We start from the raw sequence: 18,575 nt of genomic DNA, 5'->3' as shown, positions 1-18,575 counted from the left end.
TGGAATCCACAGTAAAGGGGTACATAGATGAAACACTAACCCCGGATTTGGTCTACACCCGGATATCTTGGTTACCCGGATTAACGTCATTGTTTACTTTTCCAAGGTTGTTAGCGGGGGAAGGACCCATGGATGGAACTTGGGAAGGTGCAGGTGGAGGGGCGGGATTTGTAATGATTGGTGAGTTGATATATAGGTTTCCAAATTTCACGGCCCTGGAGAGTTCATGTTCATTGGCGATACTACTATGGCAAAGATAGCCTGTCCCCTGTCACTAATCCAGACAGTGCGATGGTCCATGGATTCTTCCGCGTTGCACGTGAAGTCATGAGCCTTCACGGTACCGAAGCATTGGTCCAACTAAGAGCTGAGCAGCTCGGGAGGTTACAGAACCTGACATGGTGTGAGACCGAAGTCCTCGCCAACGGTCCGCCTGCAGTGGACGAAGGATATATCGAAGTTGAAGTGGTTGAAGTGATGGCAGTTGGCGTCAATTTCAAGGACGTTGCTACCAGTTCAACAACCGCTATGATGCCATGGGCGGAGTAGAGGCCAGCGATGGCAGCGACTCGGTTGACCAGGCAATTCGGGCATTCCGCTTAATGCATGAATCGGGCGCCGACGTGGCTGCCCTGGGTAAGGCTGGTCTCGAGGTGCTCTCGGGACAATTTATCAAGACTCTGCGACTGGAGACGGAGCCGGAGCCGGAGCTGGAGCTGGAGCCAGCACAGCCATTGATTGCGTGCGAGTTGGACTCGCTGTCGGCTGTCGAGCTTCGGAATTGGTTAGGATTAAGTTGGGGTTGGAGATGAAAACGCTGGATATTACGAATGCTAGATCTCCTATTGCCCTGGCTGATAAGGTGGTTTCGAATTTGTCAGTGCTTGAGAGCAAGTGATTGAGGGGGAAAGTTGCCCCAAGTAGCTTAGTGTTGAATTTGGACGAATATTCTGTTCAAAAATAAAAAGGAGAAAAAAAGCAAATATGTTTCAGCCTCTGCGCTTTGAAAAATCTTAACCTGATCTGTCGGAATCCCTCCCTCGGGCCCGGTCCTCGGACTTTTGTAATTAAGTCGACCTGTCACAGTCCTTTTTTATTTCTTCCTTTTCCTCCATTTTCTTTTCTTTTTTTTCGGTTCACTCCCCGCTGCGGCTACAGCGGCCAGGAACTGTTTTCAGCACGTTAAAAACCCGGTAGTTTCGATCGGGGAAGACGACCCGACTTCCGGCTGAAAGTACTATGCATACATCTGAAGGTCTGGCCAAAGTACATAACGGTCTATATCAACACACATGTGTAGACTTGACACGGTGATGTGCACGGTGCTTTCAGGGATTCTCTTGCCCTTGCTCTTTCTGATATGCCTATTACTAAAGGGCGAAATCTAGAACGAGACCTATCAAAATTGCATTGTTTACTTTGTTTACTTTGGCTAGACTACAAAGATCTGATGAAATGTAGAGATTTTCTCTGAAGATCGTCCTTATACCCTGTCACCCTAGTTTTCTACATGTCATAATATGACTGCCACCAGACCAGGTCCGTGTGCCCTGCGTTTAATCTTCCCATTTACACATCTAAACCCGATTGAATCCAGTCAGATGCGGCTCTGATGGGTTGGGAAGTTGGAAACGAGTTTGCTTACCTTCAAATCCATACGATGCACGCCTATAGGGCTGCTGTACATCCAGGCCGTAGGACCTTTTCCAAGTAGGAATTCTGGTCATGTTTCCCTAGAAAGGTTAGAAAATATCGGCAAAGGATACTTAAGCTTCATACTTGTGGAATTGTCAAGTCGGCGGTAGGCCAGCGTCTTCGATAGACTCTCAGGTATAGAATAACCAAGGTCAGAATGAAAAGGACAAGACCAAGGCCGGCAACAACAGTGTTTGTTGGAGTATAGCTCTGCCAAAGACCAATGAAGGAAGTCATCTTCTCACAAATAAGGTCTATGTGCAGTGGGATTTGGCAACGAAAAGCAAACTTATTTATATCTCGATGGATGGGGATATCCATTCTTCTTTAAATACCTTTTCAAATAATAATATATGGCAATTATCTTCAAGGGCTCGAAATACCCTTGTCTACTACCAACTTGGACATGCACCACAATATTATTCAAGCACCGTAAAAGCAGGAAGCCGGAGAATAAACGCCAGTCAACTCGTGGCCCCAGCGCTTGACCTCCTGGGGCTCAGATCCTCTCCTCCTATGTACTCCGTAGCGAGACTAGCACATCCGAAGTATATGCAGGAGCATGGGGGACGATTCAGGATCCCTGTTCCACCTGTAGATCTCAGGTTTATTTAATTCTTTTTTCTAATAAAATCCCATTTCATTCCATTTCACATCGCTTCCCATCAGATCTGATCACTTCGGATCATTTTGTTTCTGCTTTATTTTATATATTAATTCATTCAAGCCACCCCGAAAATTTTAGCAATTCCACTTTAGAGGATCAGATCCCTAACTTACTATTAGTATGGGCAATTCTCGATCTAGAGTATTGGAAAAGCAAACACAAGTCTATCAGGATATGCACACTTCTTCTCTACCTGGAGACACCCAAACACCCGGAGAGGACGATCCAGTGACAACGGTGCATAATGCAAGCCTCGAAGAAAAAAAAAAGAAAACATTGTAGAAATAAAAGCAAAAAAAAAAAAAGTACCAAATTGAGCTCAAGAACTGCACAATCTAGGCACCGACCCGCCAATCCCTTGAGCTGTTAGGTCTTCGACTTTTTGTCCTTTCGAGCTAATGCACCATTCCACCAATCGAAACATGCCGAGAATACCGATGGGAATTGTTACCCAGTGTCGTGGGCCATTGAATACCCGGGTATTTTGTGGATTTGTGGCTTTGCTGTCAGGGTCGACGTATTTGCTTTCCGCGATTGGTTCGGGTTCATTCTCGGGGAACGGGAGAGGTTCCTAAATATTCTGTTTGCTTTTTGTTCGGTACCTTGGCATCTAACTGAGGACATAGGAGTTTCCAAGCCTCGTACTTCTGTATCGAATATGATGTCAATTCTAAGTGCCGAATAGTTGGTGTTATTGATGTTTTATTCTCGGCGTACTTGATGCCTAATGGGGATTGAGCGCATATATGCGCTCAATCCCCATTAGGAAATGGTCTTGAAGAACATGCTCCAGATTCTTTTTACAAAAATAAAATATGCCCATGTGAATATCAAAATCCAGTTAACATGTTTCCCCGCTGGGATCCTGTGGATCCATTTGCTTTGACTCCGGAACGCCTGCCATACTTCCCCTGCCGTGGTAACCCATACCATGACGCGGCAGGTCATAGGTGAAGGTAAAAAAAGAAATTTCCACGAAATAGGAACGCTTGCACTTGGAAATTGAGCGGTAATGCACCCTCCTCGACATAAAAGACAAATCAGATCATGTTCATTACTGCGTTGGTGGACGAGGCCCGGAAGCCCCCGAGTCAGCATCCGATACTCGGGGACGTTTTGGATCGTTCGGGCCGGATGCCGGGGCCCCTGGGTGTGCACCAGGTGTAGCATCAGCATTGGTGACGTCCACCAACGGAGGGCGTTTCCCGTTGAGATTCTGCTGGGGCTGCATATTGCCTCGGTTCACCACTGCTGGGTTGGAAACGCTCCTTTGGTCTAGGTTAGGTCGGGTCAATGGTCGATATGATGAAACAGAAGGGCCTCTGCTGACCGGACTGTTGACTCCACCGCCAGGAGCACCGACTCTGCGTTGCATATCCGTTGCAGGATTGACAAAGTCGCGTGTGCTGTTATTGGGCGGTGCTGGAGAGACTGCAGAGACTGTAGGGGAGGCGCCCGACAGCATCGGTCTAGCAATCGGAATGCTTTTGGTATGATCTACACCAGCCGTCTTGCGGATGGAGGGACTCTCTGCGTGGGGATCGAATTGAGGTGCTCCTGGCGGGATAGAATTAGGGTTTTCGCGGAGGAGATCCACTGCTCTGGCGGAAAAGAAACCCGTCGACGGTGTGCCTTGCGGCGGATTCATATCCTGATTCCCCTGGAAACCCCCGGAGCCGGTGTCCCGCTTGATGGGAGGCTGAGCAATGTTGTTTTGTGGAGCATTTTGGCCAACTGGTTGCTGTGGTGGAACTGATGGTCTCGGGTTTGCAACGTTTTGAGCACCTTGAGCGCCCATTGGTCGACCTTGTACCGTAACTGGAGATGGGATAGCTGATGCGTTCTGTGGCGCATTTACGGGATTAGGCCGTCCCACTTGGCCCGAGCCATTCCATCGCTCTGGTTTTGATGGTGTTACGACCCCGGAGTTATATCCTGCTCGAACAGGCGGTCCTCGCTGAGGCGCTGAAACTGGCACATGGCGCTGCTGTTCTGTAAGAGTTTCTGTGTCTACTACGATCTCATCTGGATTGCCTGTATCGGTCTCTGCTACCCCGAAATCGGCTTCATCGAAGAGATCACCTAAAGACCATTAGCCAAGGCTCAAGTTTGTGTTTTCCTCTAACACATACTGCCAAACTCCCCATCCCCTTCGAAAGAAATATTCTCGAGATTATTGCCTCTAGCTTGATGTATAGGACGAGGAAGCGGTAGATCATCCTCTTCTGGTACACGTTTGGGCGGAGGCACTTGTTTCTTAGGTGGCGCGAAGTCAGGATGGCGATGAAGATCTTCAACGTCCCATTTTCCCTATCCGGATAGTCAGCATGGCACATGGTAGATTGGAGGAAATTCGGGACCATACAGGCGCTGCCTTGACTTTGGTCACTTTGGCCACATAATCCTTGTCATAGATACAATTACCCAACACGTTGCCGAAGTTCCTCAATGCACGTTTCAAAGCGTCTGTTGTGCCTTCTTTTTTGGCCTTCTCAAATGCTGCGGCCTTGCCCTTGCAGTTCTCAATATGCCCGTAGCCAATATCCTAGAAGAGGTCTGGAGTTAACACAACAACCCACCAGAAATTCATATCTTGAAGAGACTCCTTTACCTCATGAAAGGTTCCATCCCTAAGGGTAACTCTCATAATGACTGAAAGTCCCAGGCTAATCTTGCCTGTGTTTTGATTCTCCTCGACCTGGTAATCGTTAGTCAATCCCCATGTAGCCGATAAACACATGACCAACGCACAAAATCAATCTGAATCGTCTGGATTGAGCTGGACCAGCCATTGAATCCAAACACCTCATTCGCAAGGTTGATACATTTATCCGCGGAGAGATAGTGGACTTTCTGTCCCGCAGCACCAGGTCGCGCAGAGATGTATTCGGGTCCCAATTTCTTATCGAGACGCGCTTGTAGTGTTGCAATTTCTTGTGCTGTGTATTCGCTAATTCGGCGTTGGGGTTCCTCGAAGGGGTTTGCTGTGGTGGCTCCTGTAGCGTTCGGCATCATAATAGATCCCGCACCACCGCGATGTTGGTCGCCAACGCTGAATTTACCACTATCAGTGCTCGATTCCATGGGATACGATTATTTCCAGGCTCTGGGGTTTGTGTCTCACGCTGGCATATTCTATTGCAAATGTGTGTGGTGTTCGATATTAGATGTAATGACGGCGTGTCGAACGCGTTGCCTTTAGGCACCAAGACGCGGCTCATCACGACATCACATGATGGTATCGCGATAAGATAAGATTACAGCTTTGTGAACCAAAAGTAAACAAAACACATTATTTGAGGATATTAAAGATACATAGTAGGCAAAAAGATTAATGGAAATTTGATTCACCTCTGGAGACTATTAAAGTTGCATCTCATTTCTCATTCTTTATGAAAGCTATCTATCCTTTGGGAGGAAAGGGTATGGCAACAATCATTGGATGACGAGACTGGCACTAGGCACAAGTCCTAGTTCCTTCAAAGTTTCCCCAAAGAACTCATTATCAAACACCTTCTTGGGGAAAGTCTGCACAAAGCTCTGGACCTCTACCCCATCCTGTTCCCTCAATGCAGCGGCAACCTCGAACAACGTGGTGTCAACGGGTAGTGTCTTCATGATGTTACCCTTGGATGATTGGAACCGCAGCCGAGTTTCCGTATAGGCCGAGGCGGGTTTAGATGTAGCGGGACCGGAGGAAGTGGGTGCCGGGGCGGCAGCGGGCCGTGAAGGAGGAGCCTCACCGGCACGCTCAGCGCGTTGCTTCTCTGCCTTCAGCCGACGCTCCTCCTTGTCGGCCTCGATCTTTGCCTTGATGCGTTTCTTGGCCTCGATTTCGTCCTGCTTCTCCTTCTTCTTCTTGGCTGCCTCCTTCAACTGTTGTTTCCGTTCCAACTCCTCCTTGGCATCTTGGCTTTCCTTGGTGCTCTTTCTTCGGATTTCCTGATAAAAAGGAGTTAACAAAATACTCCCAGTCTCTAATTGTGGGGACCAAGATAAGGCAAACGTACCTCATTCTTCTTCTTGTCAATCTTGTCCTGTTCCGAGAGCACTGCGCGCTTCGCCGCAAGCTTCTCCCGAAGCTCCGCCAGTCTCTGCTTCTTCTGCTCCTCAGTCAACGGAGCAATCTCCTCCGTAGACTCAGCAAAATCAACATGTCCCGACTTTGATGCGTGGAACTCAGCCTGTGACTGGCCTCGGAACTTCTTGCCACACTCGTTGCATACCAAGCTGCGTGGTTGTTCGCCGGGTTGGAGTGCGGGGCTCTCTTCGTCTTGTGCCGATTGTGCTTGGGTCTGTATCTCCTCCAATGACTTGTCTTGGTTGTCTTCGAGCCACTGCAGTGCACCTTGCACTATTAAGCCAGTTAGAGAATAGCTGTGGATATCAGGGAAAAAGCAGAAACTTACAGCCACCAGTCTTCGTCACTGCGAGCTGGGCGCGCTCTTTGTCAAAGCCCATTTCAATGAGCTGGTCCAGGTCCGATGCCATGATTGCTGGAATATAAAAAAAATATGATATGATGCGCTTGGAAAATAAGAGCAATTTGTCAAGATTGAATCAGATATGTGATCCAGAAGAGAGTGAGAATAGAGTGGGTGACGTATCAGAAAGGCGGCGAGTAATAAGGCCCACTTGCCTTCCCCGGTTTCTATGGCATCAAGTTTCTCGATATCACGTCTAAGGGATACTTCAATGTTGCATGCTTTTAAAAAGTGGCGACTTCAATTGCACCTCTCTATGTTGTACGTGACTAGTACTACCCAAGCACACGCCTTCCACTTAAATATTTGGGTAGCTGGGTAGCTGTGTGCTGACCTGAATAGGTTTATGCTCCAGGACTCTTTGGGGCTGAATAAGCACGTAATTTGATCTAGGTAGGAACCCCCAGGACCTAGTAGTGTTCTGTAATTAGAGGACTTGTTAAGTACCATGCACAATGCAACACTGGGATATATATATGGAGAGGGACTAGCACTGTATGGTTGACTGCAATCTTTGCTAAGGACGTGGGTCATACGAGACACTCAGATTGTAAGTATGCCAGTTTTTACGAGTTCAACGACATCATTGGCAAGTTGGATGGCATCCATTGACGTGCAATAATCATTGAGTTTAGGGTAAATTGATTGTAGCGGAGGGATATAGACGCATGTCTTCATGACACAGCTCCAGCTCTATCGATTTCGAATCATGAAAATTAAGCATTTGCTAGCTTATTCTCAATAGAATGACCAGGATCCGCTATATGAGCTATCAATAGAACATGAAATACTTACAATTGAAACATAAGTGGGAATCGACCCCACCGCAAGCATCACATGCAGGTAGATGGGACTGTTCACCTAAGAATGTGGGGATGCGACACCTGGGAAAGAATAGAGAGAAGAAAAGACCTCATACATACGGAGTACTACATCTAAGATCCCAATACAGTAAAATGAAGCCAAATTCGAATGTATAGAATTGTCAATAGTGACATCACCTGACTGTTTGCTGACTCAGCAGCTTTCCCCGAAGTGTCCATGTGGACAGTAATCAAACTCCTGAGGCATCACATTAAACCTGATAACCCTCCCACACCTTTATTTCCCAATCGGAACCTGATCGTCTACAGTCATCTGTGCTCTTGTCATCTTTGTTCCCTACTCCCACCTCTTTCATTCTGACCACGTGCACTATGACTATCCAAATCGAGCCCTCCGAGTTGGGCTTCAAGCGTGAGTGAACCCGAACCTGTCTCAGACCTGCCTAGACCAACCACTCATCTCTTGATAATAGGTCCCTTCAATCATGAAGTATGCCAGGTTCTCCGCCTGAGCAACCCGAACGAGGAACCTGTGGTCTTCAAGGTACGTGTGACATCCCCCTCGGCCTTTGTCGCGGGATACCAGCAGTACTAACATATGTCCTCGGCGCACTAGGTCAAAACCACCGCTCCTAAGCAGTATGTTCTGACGATTCTTTGCGCAATGCCTATACCCGAGATTTGTTATCTAATTATATTCCAGCTACTGTGTGCGACCTAATTCCGGCCACATCGAGGCGGGCAAGACTGTCGAAGTCCAAGGTTAGTTGACAAGCGGGTACACCTGAACTACCCTGGTTTAACTGTACTCGATAGTGTTGCTTCAGGCTATGAAGGAGGACCCCGCTCCGGATGCCAAGTGCAAGGATAAGTTCCTAGTTCAGGCCGTCCCAGTCTCCCGTGGCTTGGAGGATGCCAGCGTTGGCCAGATTGTATGTCCAGAATGCGGGATTTTGAATGTCAAGATCAATAACTAATATCTATATTTAGTTCGATCAAACTCCCAAGGCCGATGTGGTTGAGCGCAAGATCCGAGTTGTCTACCTAGCATCAGATGCCGCTCCAGCGAACGACTCGGTATCACACTCAGCAATCATATCTCTATACACTCAGTCTAACTTTTACCAGGTGCATGATGAGGAACCTCCGGCGTACACTTCTCCTGGCGGCGCAAACTTCCAGACCCCGGCTCCCAAAAAGATCGACTCCGATGAACCGTCCCCAATTCCTGCTCCCGATTTCTCCGAGAAGAAGTCCCAGTCTCCCCAGCGCGAGCCCGCATCTGCCATGTCAAATGCCCGATCCGCTGTTGCCAATGCTCTTCCCTCAAGCGACGAACTCAAATCCCAGCTGTCCGAAGCCAACGCACAGATCCAGCGACTAAAGGACCGACTTGCAGACCAAGGACTGCGGCAGCGGAAGACCGGCGGAGAGGTTACCGGCAAGGCTGTGCCAGCCGCCATGCAGCAGTCACATGGGCCAACGGCTGGCGGAGTTTCGATCCAAGGTGTAGCATGCCTCTGCCTGCTCAGCTTCTTGATCGCGTACTTCTTCTTCTAATCTGGTCTTCTGTTTGTCGCTTTCTCACGGTCTATCTGGCATAATTGCACCTCCTCTCCCGCGTGCTCAATGCTTCCGGTCTAACGTCGCTGACGCCTCTCCAAATTCCCATCTATTGTTTTTCTCTTGAAGAGCATGCTGTTTCCTATCTGTTCTTGCATCAGCCTTTTTTATGCGCCTGCTTTGAGATGTTTCCCCCAGTATCAATACTCTACTTTCATGTTGTCGCTCTGAACTTCCGAACTCCCTCTGAGGTCAGACATCTGTCTGTCTGATCATTTTCTTTGTTGTGATTTGCTTTTGTTCTTTTTTACCCTTTCTCTTGTCCAATATCATTTATGATAAACGGACTCAGCCTCTCGATACGTTTCTCTTTGTTTCATAACCCTTTCTGGAGCTCGGGATAATTCATGTGATTGCTACTAGAGCTACTTCCATGCTTCCGTGTCGTAGTTAGGGACTTCATCTCCTGCAGTATGGTTCATTGCGGCGATTCGGCCCTATCTTTGCACCTTGGATGATTCTACCGACACAGGCACTGGAAATGATAGCCGATTTCTATTGTAAACAAAACATATCTAACAAATACAAGCACAAATACAAGTTCCTAACTCCCAATGATGTCTGTAATTGAACAACTGGAGCTCAACACCAGACGTTATACAAGGCAGAGCAAAATCTAACATTGAATCTCACTCTCCTTCCACCCATCACCCTCTTCACCCGCCGGACCCGCCGACGCAGCCTCACCAGCACGGCCATTCCACTGCTTCCCACCTCCAACAATCTTTCCACCCTGTGCGCGCTTCACACGACACCACGGACCAACATTCTTATCCAAGATAAAAGTCCAAATAACCCAAACCCAGCTCCGGTGGCAAGGTAGCGGCTCATAGAACTCGCTCGCAATCTCATGCAGCTTATACAACTTGGTCCAGGGGATAGCAGGGAAATCGTGGTGCTCGTTATGCAATCCGACATTGTAAGTGAGGATATTGAGCGGGCCATAGTACGAGTATGTCTCCGGTGGAGGCAGGGAGTCAAGGGGGTGCGGGGCCTTGGACTTCTCGTTGTTCTTTAGCTCGGTCAAGGACTCAGTGCCGCCGCCCTCCACATTCGAGAAGAAGTAGTGCTCCGCGATGAAATGGCCCGCACAGGGGTGCAGGGAACCGGCGAGGAATGAGCTCATTATGAAATATAGCACTGGCTGGAGGCTGCCGCCGCATAATTTGGTAAGACCGTAGTCGAAGCCTACTTGGATGACTATATTCAGGAGGTGGATGTGGGTGAAGGGAGGGCTGTAGATGAACATTGGGCGCAGGGCGTAGAAGAGGATTTGGAAGGTGCAGAAGAAAGTCTTGCCTAGGACGGAGTCTAGGAGGAAGGCTTCCACTGCTGTGGGGAGATCGGTGTCTAGGCCTGTTACGCCGAGGGATTTGTGGTGCGTCAGGTGGTAGGGCTAGTGGACGTATTGTGTCAGTTCAGGACTACTTTGGGGGCAGGACTCAGTTCTGGTATATGGAAGAGTATACATACTCTGAAGGCTGCACTGTACGGCACTCCGATAGGGATGTTGGCGAAGATGGCGAGCAATCGGTTGGCAAAGGCGGACCGGAATGCCAGATTGTGAGATATCTCATGGATGGCGAGGAACAGGTTCTGATTGCAAGTCGCTCCGATCACGTATGCTGTGGCCAGGAACCGCCAATCGAGCATTGAAGTATTGCGGAGGAGGTAGGCACAGGTGAGTTGTAAGGACACGACGCCGAGGACAACCCATTTGGTGAGAGGCTCTGGGCCACATAGTTTGGTGACCTATAGATACAAATATCACGAATTAGCATTGCAATTGCATTTGTTGAGGCCGTCCGTTGCCGAGGAAAGTGGCCAGGTGTATACAGGAACTCCGCAAAAGCTCCGCATGAAGTCTTGCCGAACCACCATGACACCATGGGGGCCCGTAATATAGAGTCACATACCTCCGGATGGGCCTTAATAATTGCCTGGCGTCTTGAGCGATGCGGCTCTTCAGTGTATGTCCAGAAAAAATGATCGTCGACCAAAGCCTCTGGTGCCTGGATTCTGGTTGATTCTGGTTGTGCTTTGCCAGATATCTTGGCTGCCGACACTCGAAGGTGCGGCGAAGTTGTTTCAACCGCAGACATGATAAAAAATTGGATATGTGTCGAAGTTTTAAGCCATGAGAGATAGGAGCCGATTTAAAAAGTCGGGAGTCGTTCCACGTGGGGCGACACGGCATACTTGATGGTTTGAGGCTTGGCAGGATCGGCGTTTTGATAGAGGCCCAGGTCTCATATTAAAGACATTACTAAGGATCTTTGCATCATGCTTTTAGTTTTTACATATATCTATATGAGATACATCAATAGTCGTCGCCACGGCTAATAACCTCCTTCACGTTCGGCCGCAACACGATTGTCTAAAATAAGTCAGTAAATGGTCCAGAAAATCCAAAAATAGAAACATACATGTTCATATTGGGCAGTGTATGAACCCTTGATATCGCAGAGAGGAGGATAGTCCTGGACAATTCCAGAAGAAACCAAGTTGTTCAACTATATTCGTCAGCTTCGGTGCCTCGTGCAGGAACTTCATGTTAACTTACGCCCAAAAGGTACTTGTCCTGACCCAGACGGTCAAGGTAACGGCGACAGAAAGGAAGGGTGCCAAAGTTCTTGTTGATCACATTCAACAGGTTCTTGGCAGACGAAAGACGCAGGGGAACGTTAGGAGCGTCAGAGGCGAGAGCGTAGTGCGAGGTTTCCATCTGGTGGCATGTTAGTTTGGTTCTTGGCCCATTGACTACAGTATAAACTTACTTCCTCTCGCACGTAACCTTTACCGGTACTACCGAAGGTCTCAATGGCGAAAACTTCACCTTCTTCCATCTTGGTCTGGTCAGTACCCTTGACGATAGGCACACTTTTGCCACCGTGAATAACATGCTGGTCAATGTTGTGACCGTTCAAGTTGCGGATACACTTGACGGGGTGCATAGTACCATTGAGCTCGACTTCGTAACTCTCCATAGCTTCTTGAATGGCCGCACCAATATCACTCATACGGACGTCAATTCCCGCTTCCTGAAAACCTGTCAGCTGTGTTTGGAACGAAGAAGAATAGGCGCTCTTACCCGGATACCGGTGTTGGTAGCGTCCTTAACAGCAGCGAGAAGAGGATCGTACACTGGGTCAAAAGACATGGTGAAAGCACTGTCCACGATGCGGCCGTTGAGGTGTGCACCGAAATCGACCTTCATCACGTCTCCTTGGTTTAGAATCATCTTGTTACCCGCGTTCGGGGTATAATGCGCAGCACAGTGATTGATGCTCAGACCACAAGGGAAGCCCATGCCACCCTTAAGGTTATCACCCTCCTCCAGACCTGAGTGGCCAGTCAGAGCGCGCACTGAATCTTCAATGCCCTCCGCGATCTCGGTTAAAGTCTGGCCGGGCTTGATGTTCTTCTGCGCATACTGGCGGACTTGACGGTGAACCTCAGCACCCTGGCGATATTCCTCCAGGAAGTCATTGTTCATGCGATCGAGGTATCGTTTCTCTTCGTTGGTGGTACGGTAGGCATTGTCGTTTAGGTATTCGACGATCTCACCCTCGGGGTATTTACCGTTGGGGAAGAGGTTAGAGACAGGGACACGCGGTGGCTCGCTCTGAACCTTGGCACCACCCTTCTTCTTGCTCTTCTTCTTGGGCTTCTTCTTCTTCTTCTTTTTGTCGGCTATAGAATTGACCCCACTGTTAGTTTAACCCAGTCGGCTTCTGTGGGGGTGGGGTGGGGTGGTGTTCTGCCGGTCACGGAAAGAAACCTCGATAAGAAATCTTACCTCCAGCAGCTCCAGCCTCTACGGCACCCTCGCCGTCTGGAGCGTCGTCCGAGTCCTCTTCCGCTTCAGCGGGAACCTGGTCTGCCGTGGGTGCGGCCTGGACGTTCACTAGTATTTGATCAGTCACATATAACACACACAAGATATTTATGAATCTCACGGTCCAACTGTTCCAGCTTGTCTGTAGTCTGAGCTGCCATTTTGAAGGTGGCAATTAACAAGTTGTATGTTCAAATGCAAAAGAGGGGAATGTCGGATCTCGGGGAAAGATTTTTGCTGATAAGATAAGACAATTTTTTTGGAGATTTTCTTGGCGCTTGGCGGAAATGTTGTTTCCAGCTCGGGAATACTCAAAGAGGCACCGGAGCTTGAGTATTCCCGTGATAGACTACGACAAGTTGCCCTCATGATGACAACCTTCAAGTCACTTTGTAGACTTCAACTCAGGTCAGACATCTGTGTCTACTATTAAGCCATGTCGCTTCTTCAACTCCCCGCTGAACTGCTACTAGAGGTATGTTCGTATCTAGAATTTGTCTACGATCTTGGTTCCCTCTACCAATGCCATCCTCTTCTATATACTTTGTTGAAAGACAGAGTCCACCAACTACTCAAGACGGAGTCCGCCCAACCTCTGGCATGGGCTGCGGCGAACGGGAAGGAAATATGTGTTCGCAAGCTGCTAGATGCAGACGCGTTGATTTATGATGATCATAGTTTCACCGACTCCTCCATGGACCCTATGATGATGGCTGCAAAGAATGGCCATTTTGATATTGTCCGAATGCTCCTCGACCACGGAATGGACCCACTTCTAGAGATCTGTGAACACTTTTTCCTCTGCTGCTATGATCTTGATCACTTTATTTCCCTCGGAAAATCATTGTCCGCCTCAGTGATGGAGGGTCACACCTCAGTTGTCGGTCTCTTGATTGAACGTGGATGTACCAGAAGCACTAAACGCTATATGGACAAGAAAAGTCAGGTGTGCGACTTATTATTATGCTTAGCAGTCATGAAGAGGCATATTCCGATCATCAAACTTCTGCTTGCAGAAGGTTGTAATCCCAATATGTATCTTGAGGCCCCTTTGCATTATGTTGCCGCGGCTCCTGCTACAAACACAACTATGGAAATTGTCCGTCTTTTAGTTGATGCTGGGGCTGACATCATGTCAGAAATGTCAGACCAATCTCCATTCTCACTTGCCTTGGAAACCGGCAATGAGGCGTTCATCAACTATGCATTCGAACAAGGGATTACTCTTGATACCGAAGTCATCCTCGACATGGTTGTCCGGATTGCCGAGCATCAAAAGAGAATGGCGGCTTTCCTCCTGGAGAAGATTGATTTGGACAGCACAATCCATTTTAGTGAATCTGTACGATATAAGCTTCTCTGTGCCGCTGCAACTGGTGGTTTTGAGGAGCTGATGAAGAGACTATTAGTTACTGCGCCTGCCCTCGGACGGCGGGCTTTTGAGCATAACCATGATTATATTATGGGTCTTGCTGTTGCATCTGGCAATATCGGAATGATCGAGTTGTTGCTTCAACAGGACGCATCTCTTGATTGCGCCGTCTCTTATCCATCGGTTCTTGAGAGAGGAATGGATGGAGAAATGGATGGAGAATGGGATCCCGATGCCTGCCTCCCTCCAATGGTTCTCGCTCTTGACCGAAGCCACGACGATGTCGTAAAGTACCTTATTAACAAAGGCTTTGCTGTTAAGCTTGAGTCAGAGTATAGAAATCGTTTCCTTTTCAACAGAGCACTCTATCTGGGCAAAGTGGAAATCCTCCAAATGCTTTTTGAGACTTCCAATCCCCCAATCGAAGATATTGCCTTAGCGAACGATGGGCTAGCAATTCTACTCGCAGTCTTAGGAGGAGAGGCGGTCTTCAAGTTACTCCTAGATCATGGAGTACAACTGCGACCGGATTGTGTTGGACACTGCCGCGCGCTGGCCTGTGCTGCTATGTTAGCTAATGTGCCTATCTTGAGGATATTTTTGGATGCGGGCTTTAGTCTAGATGTGCAGGGCTCAGATCATGGTACACTCGGCATGTCATTGAAATATGACCAAAACCGAGGCAGTACACTCCTCGCTCTCGCGGCTCAGGCGAAAGATCGAAATGCCGCGGAAACTGCAATTGATCTTTTGCTAGAACGTGGGGCACAGCTCAACCAGCCAATTGGCTCCTCCAATCACACGCCTTTGCTCTGCACGGTTTCGGGGATAGCTAGTCAGAACATTAGCGATATTGAATATTTTGTCGACTTCACCAAGCGTACAGAAGAGGATATAAGTGGGGATCCATTTAGGCACCATCTCGAACACAACTACGAAGTGCCGGCAGCAAAGCTTCTATTGGATAAAGGGGCCGATCCTCTCTTTCGGAACAAAAGTGGAATATCCGCCTTAAACCTGGCTGCAAAGAGAAATGATATCAAATTGGTCAAGATGTTGCTAGAATACGTTGGTCAAACCGTTCCGATCAGTACAATCAAGTCTCATGTATTATTGGCAGTGACGGCCACGTCCAAGTCAATGGACGATTCTTGCTGCCTTACTTGCAGAAATTGGGACAAGAAACAACCTTCTTTGACCATCCAAAGGATTCTCTGGGATTATTATTGGCGCAAGGTTTACCATTATCCTAGCGAATAGTCAGATTGAGTTCCTAGGTAGGTATATAGCTTATTATTTGATATTCGTCTACAAGAGTCTTGAACAGTAGAGAAGTACTCTCTAATACTAGCAAATAAATATGCTGAATAAGTCATGGCTTAAGTAAATCTGTAGTTTGAATTGAATTCTAGAGTAACATACTATATACAATTTCCATATCACATGTATAACTATAGGTCCTGATTAACAGGTCTCCTTTTGCACTTTAGCCATACGAGAATTCATTAAATCACAGTGTTCGGACGTCCCAACCCACTTTTCTGGATCGTATGTCGCTCCATGATGAAGTAGCAGTCTCACGATTTTATCATCCTTGACTCTTTCGAGAGCAAATTGTATCGGTCGACACTTGCCTTTGCCATTAGGGTCAGCGTGATGCTTGAGTAAGAGCTCAACAGACTTATATTGGTTATGGCAGACAGCCAAACTCAAATGACAAAAACGGTGCGTCCGGATGTTTGGATGAAGGTCTTCATCGAGGACAGTCGACTCAATCAGCAACTTTTCCAATAGCTCTTCGAACCCATTGACAATCGCTCCCCTCAAGAGATAACAACGTTGAAGGCTACCAATTTCCATGATGCTGTCGACATTCATCCAGCTCAGCAGCAATGACCCCACCTCGTGGTCTTTCCGCCTCAGTTGAGAGAATTCAGACAAGATATCAAACCATTCCAGTCGCCTCCAATTGAAGTTGTTCGCTAGAAGGAACTTCATGACGGGCATGTTGTCTGATCGCGCGGCTTTGAGTAACAGTTCGGGATCTCTATACAGACCTGGGCTAGCCTCTAGCAAGAGTCGTGCAATGTCTAGATTTGCGGACGATGGTGGCCCAGAAGCAGCAAGGGCTAGAGGCGTCATATCATCCAGGTCACTGGTGTTGAGGTCACAGTAATTGTGCTCAAGGAAAATCTCAACCATTGAAACCTTCCCCATTTCGACAGCAGTGCATAAAGGAGCTACGGCATTTTTGCTCATGGCGTTTAGGTTGAAATCGGCCTTGTCTTCGAGGAGCAGCTTGACTACTGCAATATGGTCTTTCCTGATTGCAGCATCAAGCGTTTTTCTGACTAGATCTTCCTTCTTTTCGGTATCCTGCTGAATACAGTGGGGAAGAAATAGTTGGACAAGACGGGTATGTCCATTCGACGCGGCGATGACTATTGGTTCTCGGTCTTCAGAGAAGAATTCATCTAGTATCTTTAAGCCGCACATCTGCAACAGCTTTTGGGCGCTAGCTTGGTTCCCTGTGTTGGCTGCCCATGCTATCGCTTTTCCGGGTGAATCCTTAGCGAGTGAGCTGTAAAGATTCTTGTTTGACAAAGCATAGAAGTGGCGATTGACCCGCACAAACGCGCTGAGATCACGATAGTCGAGATAGAGGGAAATTTTCAACAGGGTCTCATTGGCCATTTCTAGAAGAGTCATCATGTTCGGCGTTGTTCGATTGTTGAGAAGGGGATGTCTATTTCAAGGGGAGAAGAAGCTGTTTGGCTCAGGTAGTAGGCAATTATCCAGACCTCAATTTATTCGACGGGGTACGAGAGGACTTATAAGTCTCTCCTAGGATCTGTGTCGTATAGTGTCTTGTGTTGAATGGAGCCAGTGTTTCAAGCCAACGCGTGATTGTGTGTAGCTATTTGGTCTTGAGGTCAAATTTTACCTTCCAAGGGTATATCAATGGTTCTATACTTCTATATGCGAAAGAAGTCGGGGTGTTTGAAGGCGTGGATAGCCGCTATGGTATTTCGTTGTCTATTTGTATGTAGAGAATAGCGATAAATACAAAGACATGTTTACTGGTACAAAGGCTCCAATGATTATTTAATGTAGTAGACGAGCTTCAAATTCAACGTGAGCTCTCTACTTCTTAGAATAGCGCCAAGCAGGTGAAAAAGTATATGTATCACCCCGAGTATGATTATCTTAACCCATTCCTTTCGGCGAATCCGAATTTTCAAGAATAATTAATCGCACAACCGTGAGAACGTGATTCCATCGATAGAAGTCTTAATTCAAGGTCTATTTTCCGACTGAGACTCTTGACATGTTAGAGTAGGAGTCTCTCGCCCAGCGGCGTAAGCGCCGTTGGAAATTCGAAGCGAATATGAGACAGCAGGATAAGCAAAATGCGGAGACGCTAATTATTGTTTTGAACAGGAGGCCCTGGCACCTGTGTAATACGATTGTCTTGCACCGTCGCTATCCACCATACATTTGTCGGTTTCAAAGCGCTTGAAGTATACTTACCATATCCCTTGACCTTGAGACCCTCATCATCTGGACCATAGCACCAACAAACCAATCTCCAAAACCCCGTGATATGAAATTTACTTTCACATACCTTATTCCTGATGCACAGAGCATCGTAGGGTTTTGGACAGAAATTAGACCCGAAGATCTCATCAAAAAGAAACCTCGATTTAGCCGGTACTTGGCATCCATCAAATGTCTCAAAGATCGCATATTAGTAAAACACAGGAATGGTAGTCGTCTCCGTGCTGAGGGACCCAGTCCCGTAACCAACCCAGAAACCCCAAGAGCAGCACACAGGGTATATCACCGAGTGGGAGCTCATGAAGAGCACAAGCAACCTCCTGAAACGAAAGAAACAAGAATCTAGCAACATGTGGATCCTCAGGTATCTTAGGCTAGCCAAGGAGTGTTTTCATTGGATCAAGGAGTTGATGCCCGAAATGGCATCAGGGCTTCGATCTCTTATCTAATCTGATCATCAGCCCGCGGGCTGGAGCTCATTGTAGCTGCCCAGCTGGCTGTAAATTATATTTGA

The 18,575-nt window shown here is 47.7% G+C and overlaps 7 protein-coding genes across 7 annotated transcripts; 2 read left to right on the top strand and 5 right to left on the bottom strand.

Moving 5' to 3' along the window:
* Nucleotides 1–3,416: 3,416 nt before the first annotated feature.
* On the bottom strand, nucleotides 3,417–5,446 carry PGRI_088060 (RAD52 DNA repair protein RADC; the record flags this gene model as incomplete). Its single annotated transcript, XM_040796520.1, has 5 exons — nucleotides 3,417–4,444; nucleotides 4,495–4,672; nucleotides 4,728–4,907; nucleotides 4,974–5,060; nucleotides 5,114–5,446. 5 exons carry the CDS (start codon nucleotides 5,444–5,446, stop codon nucleotides 3,417–3,419), a joined length of 1,806 nt encoding a protein of 601 aa, XP_040651058.1.
* Nucleotides 5,447–5,797: 351 nt separating this feature from the next.
* On the bottom strand, nucleotides 5,798–6,853 carry PGRI_088050 (UBA and UBX domain-containing protein; the record flags this gene model as incomplete). Its single annotated transcript, XM_040796519.1, has 3 exons — nucleotides 5,798–6,304; nucleotides 6,373–6,716; nucleotides 6,772–6,853. 3 exons carry the CDS (start codon nucleotides 6,851–6,853, stop codon nucleotides 5,798–5,800), a joined length of 933 nt encoding a protein of 310 aa, XP_040651057.1.
* A 1,189-nt stretch (nucleotides 6,854–8,042) lies between these two features.
* On the top strand, nucleotides 8,043–9,230 carry PGRI_088040 (uncharacterized protein; the record flags this gene model as incomplete). The annotated part of the gene is made up of 7 exons (XM_040796518.1): nucleotides 8,043–8,082; nucleotides 8,144–8,214; nucleotides 8,287–8,309; nucleotides 8,374–8,432; nucleotides 8,487–8,602; nucleotides 8,661–8,747; nucleotides 8,799–9,230. The coding sequence occupies 7 exons, from the start codon at nucleotides 8,043–8,045 to the stop codon at nucleotides 9,228–9,230; spliced, it is 828 nt and encodes a 275-aa protein (XP_040651056.1).
* A 679-nt stretch (nucleotides 9,231–9,909) lies between these two features.
* On the bottom strand, nucleotides 9,910–11,395 carry PGRI_088030 (sphingolipid delta(4)-desaturase family protein; the record flags this gene model as incomplete). Its single annotated transcript, XM_040796517.1, has 3 exons — nucleotides 9,910–10,689; nucleotides 10,767–11,045; nucleotides 11,210–11,395. The coding sequence occupies 3 exons, from the start codon at nucleotides 11,393–11,395 to the stop codon at nucleotides 9,910–9,912; spliced, it is 1,245 nt and encodes a 414-aa protein (XP_040651055.1).
* A 218-nt stretch (nucleotides 11,396–11,613) lies between these two features.
* On the bottom strand, nucleotides 11,614–13,292 carry PGRI_088020 (methionine aminopeptidase 2; the record flags this gene model as incomplete). Its single annotated transcript, XM_040796516.1, has 7 exons — nucleotides 11,614–11,670; nucleotides 11,720–11,806; nucleotides 11,857–12,018; nucleotides 12,071–12,334; nucleotides 12,385–12,986; nucleotides 13,093–13,200; nucleotides 13,253–13,292. The coding sequence occupies 7 exons, from the start codon at nucleotides 13,290–13,292 to the stop codon at nucleotides 11,614–11,616; spliced, it is 1,320 nt and encodes a 439-aa protein (XP_040651054.1).
* Nucleotides 13,293–13,567: 275 nt separating this feature from the next.
* PGRI_088010 (ankyrin repeat domain-containing protein) lies at nucleotides 13,568–15,763 on the top strand (the record flags this gene model as incomplete). Its single annotated transcript, XM_040796515.1, has 1 exon — nucleotides 13,568–15,763. The coding sequence occupies one exon, from the start codon at nucleotides 13,568–13,570 to the stop codon at nucleotides 15,761–15,763; it is 2,196 nt and encodes a 731-aa protein (XP_040651053.1).
* Nucleotides 15,764–15,967: 204 nt separating this feature from the next.
* Nucleotides 15,968–17,215, bottom strand: PGRI_088000 (ankyrin repeat domain-containing protein; the record flags this gene model as incomplete). Its single annotated transcript, XM_040796514.1, has 1 exon — nucleotides 15,968–17,215. One exon carries the CDS (start codon nucleotides 17,213–17,215, stop codon nucleotides 15,968–15,970), a length of 1,248 nt encoding a protein of 415 aa, XP_040651052.1.
* Between the last annotated feature and the right edge of the window lie 1,360 nt (nucleotides 17,216–18,575).

Source organism: Penicillium griseofulvum (assembly GCF_001561935.1).
Source record: "Penicillium griseofulvum strain PG3 chromosome Unknown contig_11, whole genome shotgun sequence".
NCBI lineage: Eukaryota > Fungi > Ascomycota > Eurotiomycetes > Eurotiales > Aspergillaceae > Penicillium > Penicillium griseofulvum.
This window is presented reverse-complemented; position numbering and strand designations above follow the sequence as displayed.